The following is a 10948-nucleotide window of genomic DNA, read 5'->3' as shown; positions in this document are numbered from 1 at the left end:
ACATTTAAGGCAATCGGTGCCGAAAATCACGCACATCTAACTTTAAAAAAACATTTTAATCGGGACAAGAAGGGCCCATATTTGTGTTGTAATAACGTCATGGAGCATGCAAGTGGCGTCTTATACGTGGGAATTCATAATGTCAAAGGGAAAATATAAAAATAATTTGGATGCAAGGGCCCTGGCACGTAAACGTGATTCACATAGATATATTTTTAATCTGAAAGGAATCAAGATTGTATTCTTCAATTGACTGTGATGCCTAGTTCCCCGTGATAACACTCTTTTTTGTGACGCTCTCCATGAATACTTGGTACTCACGTCACTGCTTCAATCAGTGATGATTTTCCTGCTCCACCATATTTCATCCTTCTGATCGATATGGAAAATTTCAATTCTCTTGCATGCAAAGTTGCTTATTTGGCTGATGTTATTCGCATGGAGTCTTTCTCTGCCATGACTCTTGTTGTTACCGTCTCGGCTATTCTGGGCATTCTTCTTCTCTCTTTAAATCTCTGGAAGCCCAAATCCTCCCTTAAAATCCCCCCAGGAAAGTTAGGGTTCCCCGTGATTGGTGAGACAGTACAATTCCTTCAGGCGCTTCGATCAGGCACACCGCAACTGTTTTTCGATGAGAGGGTTAAGAAATTTGGTGATGTTTTCAAAACATCACTATTAGGGCATCCCACTATAGTTGTGTATGGCCCCGCTGGAAACCGTTTAGTTCTGTCCAATGAGGACAAGCTGGTGCATATTTCATGGCCTAAGTCTTTCATGAAATTGGTCGGAGAGGAATCCATGGGAAACAAAAGAGGAGAGGATCATCTCCGATTGCGTGCAGCACTTGCTCGCTTTCTGGGTCCTCAAGCATTAAAGAGTTATATGTCTAAAATGAGTGTCGAAATCCAACGTCATATTACAGAGAGATGGATGGGAAAATCCCAAGTGAAGATGCTTCCTTTGGTGAAGGAGCTCATGTTTTCAGTCGCAGCCAGTTTGTTCTTTGATATTAGCGATGATTCTGAAAGAACAAGAATCCGTCATCTTCTTGATACCATAGTTGCTGGATGTTTGTCTATTCCGCTCGACTTTCCAGGAACTCGATTCCGCAGAGCGCTTGAGGCACACTCCATCATGGATCGAATTCTCTCTTCTTTAATTGACAAGAAAAGAATCGAATTGCAGGGTACTGGGAGAGCAACTAGCCATCAAGATTTGCTCTCTGTGTTGATCACCTACAAAGACGAAAGAGGCAATCCACTCACGGACAAGGAAATCATCGACAATTTTAATAGTTTGCTTCATGCTTCGTATGACACCACTGTTTCGGCCCTTACCTTGCTATTTAAACTTTTATCTTCCAATCCCGATTGCTATGAGGAAGTAGTCCAAGGTACGCGATGCTGGAATATTTAGTAATTCTTTCCACCTTCGCAGTTTTTAGTTTCTTATTTTATAATCTAAATTTTTCAGTCTTTCGATGTATCAAATATGTCTACATAATGAGTAATTCATTTATTATCAATTAGTCTGATGTTTGATCATTTGATCGAAATCAACAGAATAATTTATATATGTTTCAGTTTTATGTTTCTCTAGTATCAAACCCTTGTTTTTAATATATATTTTAAAATTAATATTTCTCCCTATTAATAGCATTTCTCACTAATAATGGACAAGTGTATATCAGAACAAATGGCAATTGTGACAAATAAAAAGGATGGAGAAGAAATCAGCTGGGAAGATCTCAAAGACATGAAATACACATGGCAAGCTCTTCAGGAAACACTGCGCATGAATCCTCCTCTTTTTGGATCATTTCGCGAGGCCATCACTGATATTGACTACAAGGGCTATACAATCCCAAAAGGATGGAAAGTAAGCTGAAGATTTCTAATAATTCTTTATCTATTTGATTGAATCATAATATCTTAGATTTCTTTTCTTCTGTTGAAATGACTAAAACCAAATCCACCATTATGACTTTTGGATGTATGGTTGCTATGGGTAGATCTTATGGACAGTTTATAGCACCCACAGGAAGGAAGAGTATTTCAGTGAGCCAGAAAAATTCAGGCCTTCAAGGTTCCAAGAGGGAAGCAGTCATATGGCTCCTTACACCTTTTTACCCTTCGCTGCAGGGCAGCGAGGTTGCCCGGGATGGGAATTTTCAAAGCAGGAAGTATTACTGTTCGTTCATCATTTTGTTAAATCTTTCAGTGGCTTCACCGCTATTGACCCAGCTGAAAAAATAACAGCAGATCCACTCATTGCTCTCCCATCTAATGGTTTTGACATTAGACTTTTCCCCCGACCTTAAGCTAGTTGGAGGAGACAGACACTAAGCGTTAGCAAGTGGTTGAACATATGAAAATATACTTGATGATAAATATTGCGCCCCTGAGATAGTTAAATGTATTAGATCTTAATTGTTCGCATATTTTTTCTATTTTGTTTGCCTTATTGTACATACTTACCATAGTGTTATATAGAAAGGTTGAACTATGAAATTCGTTGGGAGATTCAAATTACTACTGATATGACCATTTTGCATATCCTTTTATACATGCATTTGAATATTGTCAGTAATTATTTTTACTATTTATGATGGAAAAATAAAATTACTAGATTATATATTATATATGAATTTTTATTTTAATTTAAATTCAATAATTGATGTTATATAAGTGTTCATCTCTATCAAAAAATAAATTATTGAACTTTTGCATTACATTTTATTTGAACATAATGATATTCTCTCGCATCACTTTGTTCAAAATGTATCTATAATTCATCTATTTGAATACCGTTTTTTCTTAATGTATATTGCAATTGAAATATATAATTTTAAGTTACATCTAGGTGTATCAACCTTTCTATAGTTGTTCATTGATGGGGCATCTATAGCTGTTTTTAAGGATGGTATTATTCTTCTATTTTATTTTTTATTAATTAAAAATATGCTTACTACTAGGTTTTTAGATATTTTGATTTTTGTCGAATATATCATTCAAGATAGTTTGGATTCTTCATTTTATAAAAATAAATTGGAAGTGTGTGTCAAAAGTTAAAAAATCTTCCTTTTGACATTATGTAGAGCCAGATGTCTAATTCTTAAAGTCATTCAATTGAATAAACATATAGTAAAGTTGAAATTTACATAATTAATTTTTATACATGCCTTGGTGAAAATGCAATTATATTGTAATATATCAGCAAGTGAGATACTATTATATTAAATTTATTTTATTTTTAATATTCTTACATAATTGAATTTACCTCTATTTAAGTTAATCTCTATAAAATCACCATTAAATTTTCATTTCCATAGCTTGTTTCACACTTAGTTCTATATATTCATCCAATATGTAAAATTTATCATTTTAGTCCTAAGAATCATTTGAAAGTTGCTCAAATTTGTCATGGTTAGAACCTAAGGCATACAAGAGTGAACATGAAATTCAAATTATTAAGATTATATTTGGAATTTTCCTACCTCCTTATTGTAGCACTATGGAGTTGAATTAATAGAAATTTATGTGTGATGATATCTCAAGTTATTTAACTACATTTAATGCATAATTAATTCAAAAATGCTATTATATAGAAACAATTATTAGACCATATTTTTTCTGTAAGAGGCAAAATAATTGGATCCACATCATCATCTTTGTCATCTACATGTTTGTATATGTTGTCTTCAACATATTCATTTTTATTAATCCAATTTGACAAAAGGGTTTAATGGATAGGTGTTTTTTGATCTATTGAGTAACACAACTAATAAATGATGTCCTTGGACACAACCTTAAAAAGTTACATTATTAGAATATGTACATTTTTAAAATAAGCTTAGTATAATAGATTCATTAACTAATCAATCTAAAATCTCAAATAGATGAAGATAGTAATTTTAGAGAAAACTAACATGGATAATAAATAAATATTCAAATAAAAAATAAAACAACACAATTTTTTATACCTTCGATACTAGTTTTTACATGTTCTATAGTGGATATATGTAGATGCTCCTTGATGTCATGTCAATAGTTTGACAATATAAGGGTATGATTAACTCATATAAATGGTACTATAAGGTTAGCGTAGGAGTGGAATACCCAATGGTAATAGAAGCCTCTCAATTAATATATTTCTCAAGATGAAAATGTAGGGATTATATGAAATACTTAATCAGTAGCTAATATTTTGATCTATGGTAAGGATGATTAACCTTGTAAGAAGTTTTACAAGATAAAAGAAGATGTAGGACAAAATAATTTGATCAACATATGCAATTATAGGAGAACAAGTAAGTAGCATGTGGGGTGGAATAGGGTAAATGTGCTTACACATGTGTGTGCAAGGTCACATGTGGGGGAGATATTCTCACACGTGTCCTGATTTGAAGTGGAGATTAGTTAGGTTCAAGGAACGATGTAGAGTATTAGCATGTCCATAAATTAACATACATACATATGTGTGAGAAAGAAGCTAGATGAGTTAGAATGTTCACACATGTGGGAGAATTGTGGAGATCATGGACACATGGTAAGAGGAGATTAGTCTATATTTTATATCCACATTGATGGATTTAAAGGCTACAATTAAGATTCTAGAGATATATAATTACATAGAATTAAATACTAGAATTAATATTAATGAATTATTTAATTAGCTCAATTGTTTAACAAATAATAATTTGAGGAATAATAATTAATTAATTTAGTTAGAAACTAACATTTTTTAATAGATTGATTTCATCAATTAACCCTAATGGAATAGAGGAAAATTTAAGAATAATGAAAATTTTAATATTGGATAAATAATCAATTATATAGTTAATTTATAAAATATTAGTAGGAATAGTTAAATTAAAATTTACATTTTCTATATTTTTCTCATCTTTGATGGGGTATCATGACTAGAAGAAGTCACATATTATCAAACAAGAATATGGAGTATAATGGATAAGGATTTTATGATATATTTTTAAAATCATATAGAAGAAAGGAGATGATGAATGAATTCAAGTATGGTGACCCCTCAAGAGAGCTATCATGTTGAATGAGGCTTGAGGATTTCTTAAAAATATAATGGATGAGAATGAATGCTAATATGAATTCTCATTGTGAGAAATGAATCACATAAGATGATCAAATGAAAATGATGTATATACGATGAGTAAAGGGTACACTATGATGGATTAGAACTAGAAATAACTTTAAGAACACTTCTCACCCCATTCCTTCCCGCATCCCAAAAAAGAGATTTTAAATCGTAGTGAGTTATTTTTTGGAAAAAATATTAAAGTTTTTTAGCAAATCATATTAATTTTATTAGTGATTAAAAAAAAAAAATAACATGAAAATTATAAAAAATAGCTCTTAATATTGACAAAAAATAGGAAAATGCATTTATTACCATGGAACATACTTATAAAAAATTTAATTCCTATGGAAAGATAAGGTCCTTAGAGTGGTAGTAGTTGACTAGTTTAAGTCTTTACATATAGTGCTTGTGTCTATATTTATTTACTTCATTAACATTTTAAATGATTAGAGATGATAACTGAGGCCCAAAACTACATTCACAAACTACACTAAGATGAGTAAATCACAATACAATTTTATTTTGCAATATGTTACACCTAAAATTATTGATCATAGGAAAAAAATGGGAATGAAATCTTTTGAAACAACCATCCAAAGTAACATACCTCATGAGGATACAATAGTCTTCTAAAACCTAGAAATACTATTGCAATTAAACCCATTTTTTAGGTAACTAATTCTCTCCTCCCTCTTCAATTTGTTTTTTATTCTCATGGTAGTTTCCTTTGGGTTTCTTAGGGAAGGTGGCTAGTGCAAGGCACCTAACACTTCAAGTATGAATTTTTTATTTCCCTTCAAGTTTGTGAGTTATCTTTGTGATGTAATAATGGACCAACCATTCAGACCTCAGTAGAGCCATGGTTGAGTTGTCCAAGTTTTGGTTTGAGTCAATTGTGTTCAGGATGCTGACAGCCTGAGAAGTGAGATGCTTAGGTAGTTCATAGGTGAAGTACTCCAGATGAATGTATTCATGTATTAGGGGTCAATTGTGTTGTTTTTACGTCTTCTAGGGTGTTTGAGGACCTTCAAGAGTCTTAAAATGTATTATAATACAAAGTTGTATCCTAGAGCCAAAAAGATGTAAACAGTTGTTGAGCAACATTTTGCAATTTCTTGCAAAAGTTGCATTTTTGGTTGAAGGCGTTAAAAATTTGACTGAACCAACTGAAATAGGAGCATAAAAGCCAAAATTAACTTCATTATATGAGTTTGAGGATTGGAAATGCAAGAGAAAGTTTTTGGATTGTGAAGCAAACTTGTTTTCACCAGTTTTTGACATTTTTTCACCTATTTTCATTGCTTGTACGGTCCAGTACGGACTATATGGTGTAAACTCATTGCATTTCTTGAGTTTTCATTGTATTTTTCTTCATTAAGTTTGATTTTCAGGTTTGATTATCCTAGGTTGCAGAGATTTCTTCCATACTTTGCAACTAGGTGCAAAACCCGTGCAAGTAGGGTTTAAGAGCAAGAAAATGGCTCTAACCTAGGCATTCTTTGATGGTACCTATTGAAATCATTAATAATTCTAGGTTATGGTCTTTACATAGATTTAGGATAGGATTTATGGTTTTACAGGTCCTTGAGGAGGAGAAACAATGAAACCCTAGGCTCACCATTGGGAGTAGGTGAGTTAGGACAACAAGAAAAGTGTGATTTATGAGTAAATGGGGATTGGTGTAGGATGAAGTGACACATGAAAATCCCTCTAAGTTCCCTTGAATATTCCTACATTGTTTGGAGTAGGATTTTTGACTGGTGAAGAGTTTTAGACCCATCTTGCCAAGTCACCCCGTGAGGTCTAAACCCTCCAAAATAGTGCACCATTGGAAACCCCACTTGTATGGATAAACCAAATACAATTTTACATTATTGTTTGTAACTTCCAAAGGGGTACTCGAATCCATGATTTATTTGTATCCTTATTTATAGCAATTTTACAAACTAAGACCCTAAAACTGCAAAGGGAGGGCTAATGCAATTAGGCCTATTTTGAGTCGGTAGAGACCTAGAAAGGTTAGGAAGCCCAAGGGATGGGTTTGGTGATCCAAAAGCCTCAAAATTCTTCAAAGAAACCTAGTAGATGCATTGGGAGCCCATGGGAAGTGGCTGTGTGTTGAGATCCTTGCAGGAGTGGTTGGAGCCCTAGAGTGGAGTGTATGTGATTGAGGTGGAGTTGATTGTCCAAAAACCATTGGCTATACCTAGGAGGAAAGCCAAAAGAGTTACAGACCTTGGAGGTCTCATTAGCATAACTCCTACTAAGTGCCAATGGATGGACTTGAGTAGTTGAAGGGTTGATTAGGACAAGTCACTCAAGAAGGTGTATTGAAGCAAGCTCCAAGACTCTCTGCATCAGAGTGGCATTAGAGCCATTATTTGAAAGATTTGGTGTATGTCAGATTGTGAAGAATCAAAAGCAAGTTCAATGCCTCCAAAGGCAATGACTCCAAAAGCCATCTGGTAGTTGGTGGCAGAGATGATAGAAGGATTGAAGGATGCAGAAGGAAGTAGATGAGCCAGAGAGGTTAAGAAGGAGAAGGGGAAGGTTAAGACATAATGGGGTGATGAGATTGATGAAGAAGTGAAATATGGAGAGGAACCAACAACAGTAGCCATGCCTCAAGACCAAAAACTATTCTTGGATGCAATCAAATCCATTTCTATTAGAAATTAGGATCTTAGGATATTAATCATTATAAAAAAGATATAAAATAAATGAAATGAGAATCATACATGCATAAATGTATGCATTACACAAGATATACATGGGGAAAACCCTTTCAGGTAAAAAACCCCATAAAGCATCATTTAATTAAAACGCCTACAAATATAGTCTATCATAAAATAGACATGAACCTGGGGACACTCCTCTAATACTTCCACATGGCCAATAATACCTCATATGCATTGTGATACAACTCACCATAAAGCTCCAAAATCACACACCTCTCAAATGAGAGAGAACCTCCTTAAATATAGGAAGAAGGGTGACTTCACTAGTCACACCTTTTCAATAAACCCCACTCATAAATAATTAATAATCTAATAGTTATTAGATTATAATTATTTCAAATGGGATATGCTTATAAAACATATAATATATAAAGTTTTATAACCTTATATTAGAACATTATATATAAATGTTATAAGGATGTGATCCCTAATAACATTATGTTCTAACACTCCCCCTTAATGTTAATAGGGGATCACATTAAAGCTATGAGATTTCCACAATCCATCTTATATTCTTGAATTTTTTTGGATTCGATTGTGTGTATTTTTTTCCCATCAACGTTTCGAATCACACTCCGTGATTCATCACCAGGATGAAAAGAGTTCCAAAGACATGAAAGATGTTGAGTTGCAGATTTGAGACAAAATATAAAGAGATTGCAGATGGGGTATGGTCTTTTTTCTTTTTCTTTTTTCCTCGATCCTCGTGCCCTCCCATACCCCTCATCTCTTTATATTTTGTCTCAAATCTGCAAATCAACATCTTTCATGTCTTTGGAATTCTTTTCATCCTAATGATGAATCACGGAGTGTGATTCGAAATGTTGATGGGAAAAAAAATACACACAATCGAATCCAGAAAAAAATCAAGAAAATAGGGGATCACATGTCAATTTTAATAGAAGAAAAAATGAAGCACCCCAGTAACGTAGGTCTTCTTTGATAGTGATAAACCGGGACACAAATATATGCCAACATGAAGATCATGCATTCTGGACTATGTGAAAGTCATCTTGTCAAAATTTATAATCCCAATGTTTTAAAAATGATGCTGTGAGGTCTTAAAAAATTATATTGGAGCCATGGTCCCCTCAAATTATCCTCTCCCCAGGTTCATTACATAGTGCCCGTAGGTCTTAATACAATGTTTTTACAAGTGGAAGATTTACAAGGAGAAGAATTTACAATATGCCCCTAGGACTTAAAAACATCTGCCTGTAGGACTTAAAAATAAAGGATTTATCCACTAGGTGGTGTCATTGACATGCACACTCCCCCTCAATGGCATCACCTAAGGCCAAGCATTATTTGAATTTGGAGCATATAATTCCTAAAGGTCTTATGCCTATTGGGTCTTAAATCTAGGATTTAGCCACTAGGTGGTATCATGTACACTCCCCCTTAATGGCATCACCTCAAAGCTAATCATTGCATAGAGGATTTCAAAGTGATGGCTAAAATTACAATATATAATATGTTCCCATGATCTTAAAAGTTTCTCTATTATAGAATGATTTCACTTGAGTGAGGTGCCCATGATCTTCAAGTTGCCTTTATTATAGAATGCTTTCACTTGAGTGAGGTGCCCATGATCTTCAATATTCATTTTGATCTTTAGAAATGATATTCTCTAGAAGGAGTAAAGTAACTTCAAGTAATATGGTACTTTCATATGTATCCAAATGGAACTCTTCAATAAATCTTGAAGGCCACATTGATTCTTCAAGAGCTACATTCATATTTTGTCCATTTGATTCAAAGACACATAGAAGATAGTCTTCTTATTAAAGTATTGCACCATCCATGTAATAGCACTTGCACCATATGTTTTGAAGGCTTAACCTCACCATAGAAGAAACAATATAGTTAGTAACATAGTAATCAACTTCATTTTTGGTGCAAAGAAAGAACATAATATTATTTTTTTGTCATTTGCCAAAGATCATATAATATTCCTCATAAATTTAGAATATAATCCAATGCAAGGAAATCAACATACATTTTCATGAGAATAAGCATGAATAATTAGTTTTCTTGCTTAAAATACAAAATAGACATGCTACTACATATAGTAATGATCCATAGAAAATTTTAGGGGTGAGCTATCCTTTCTAGGTTTGCTCCCCAGACAGTTTATAAGGGCGATAGCCACCCATTATAAATAGTGTGAAAAATAGATCAAATACAAATTAAAACAATAGATCTCTTTGATCTACAAAAAAAATGCTAGTGATACATTTTTAATTTACTTATGAACTTTAATAGCCTTTATATTTTATAGATAAATATTTTATGCTCTATCTATGGATAAATAGATGATCATTGTGATAGTTTGATAGTAGTTCATCAAATATACTACAAGTAGAAATATTATCAATATAATCCTCTAAAATACTATTTGGAGATAAATTATGATGTTCCTTCCCTTTGTCTCACTTAGTGCACTTATACGTATTTTGTAATGCAACTTTGAGAACTATTATACCAATTAATTTGGGAGGACAACTTGAAAATAGTAATTGGGACTAGATGCACCAAACATATTATAACATTATATGGAAGGATCAACACCATCATTAGTTATGAGGTGCTTGCTTCTTTGTTACGTCTCATCAATAAGTTATTTACAAGAAGATAGCATAAAAAAGGAAAAAAAATGGATATGGCTATATCCATCCATACTAAATGAGTACCAAAATATTATAAAGCACCTTTAAAAGGGAATTCTAAAGTATTAACACCTATAATATACAATCTAGGAAAGTACAAGTCTACATCATCTCTTATAACATTGTGAAACCCCCCCTTAGGAATATTCTTCATATATACATGTATCTTCATTAATGTGTTTGACAAAAATTAATCTTGTAATAATCATAGACAATGTGCTTTTCTTACATTCACAACTTTTAATGATTAGATTATTTGCATTATGTGAAGTGTTGCCTCCTATAATCCTCCACACAAAAGTGATTGTCATGTTAGCATTTAAATTCTATGACCATTGAAAGGAGATAATTTATAAAACTTGCAATGGCAATCTTTCTAGTCACAACACTTAGCTATGAAATAACATCCTTCTAACAATTGATGATAGTTAA

At 33.0% G+C, this 10948-nt stretch overlaps 1 protein-coding gene across 1 annotated transcript; it reads left to right on the top strand.

Annotated features, from left to right (window-relative positions):
* Positions 1 to 265: 265 nt before the first annotated feature.
* LOC131041115 (taxadiene 5-alpha hydroxylase) lies at positions 266 to 2520 on the top strand. Its single transcript, XM_057974091.2, has 3 exons — positions 266 to 1393; positions 1691 to 1878; positions 2012 to 2520. The coding sequence occupies exons 1-3, from the start codon at positions 382 to 384 to the stop codon at positions 2318 to 2320; spliced, it is 1509 nt and encodes a 502-aa protein (XP_057830074.2). The 5' UTR covers positions 266 to 381; the 3' UTR covers positions 2321 to 2520.
* Positions 2521 to 10948: the final 8428 nt, after the last annotated feature.

This window comes from Cryptomeria japonica, chromosome 9, assembly GCF_030272615.1.
Source record: "Cryptomeria japonica chromosome 9, Sugi_1.0, whole genome shotgun sequence".
NCBI classification, from domain to species: Eukaryota; Viridiplantae; Streptophyta; class Pinopsida; order Cupressales; family Cupressaceae; genus Cryptomeria; species Cryptomeria japonica.
This window is presented reverse-complemented; position numbering and strand designations above follow the sequence as displayed.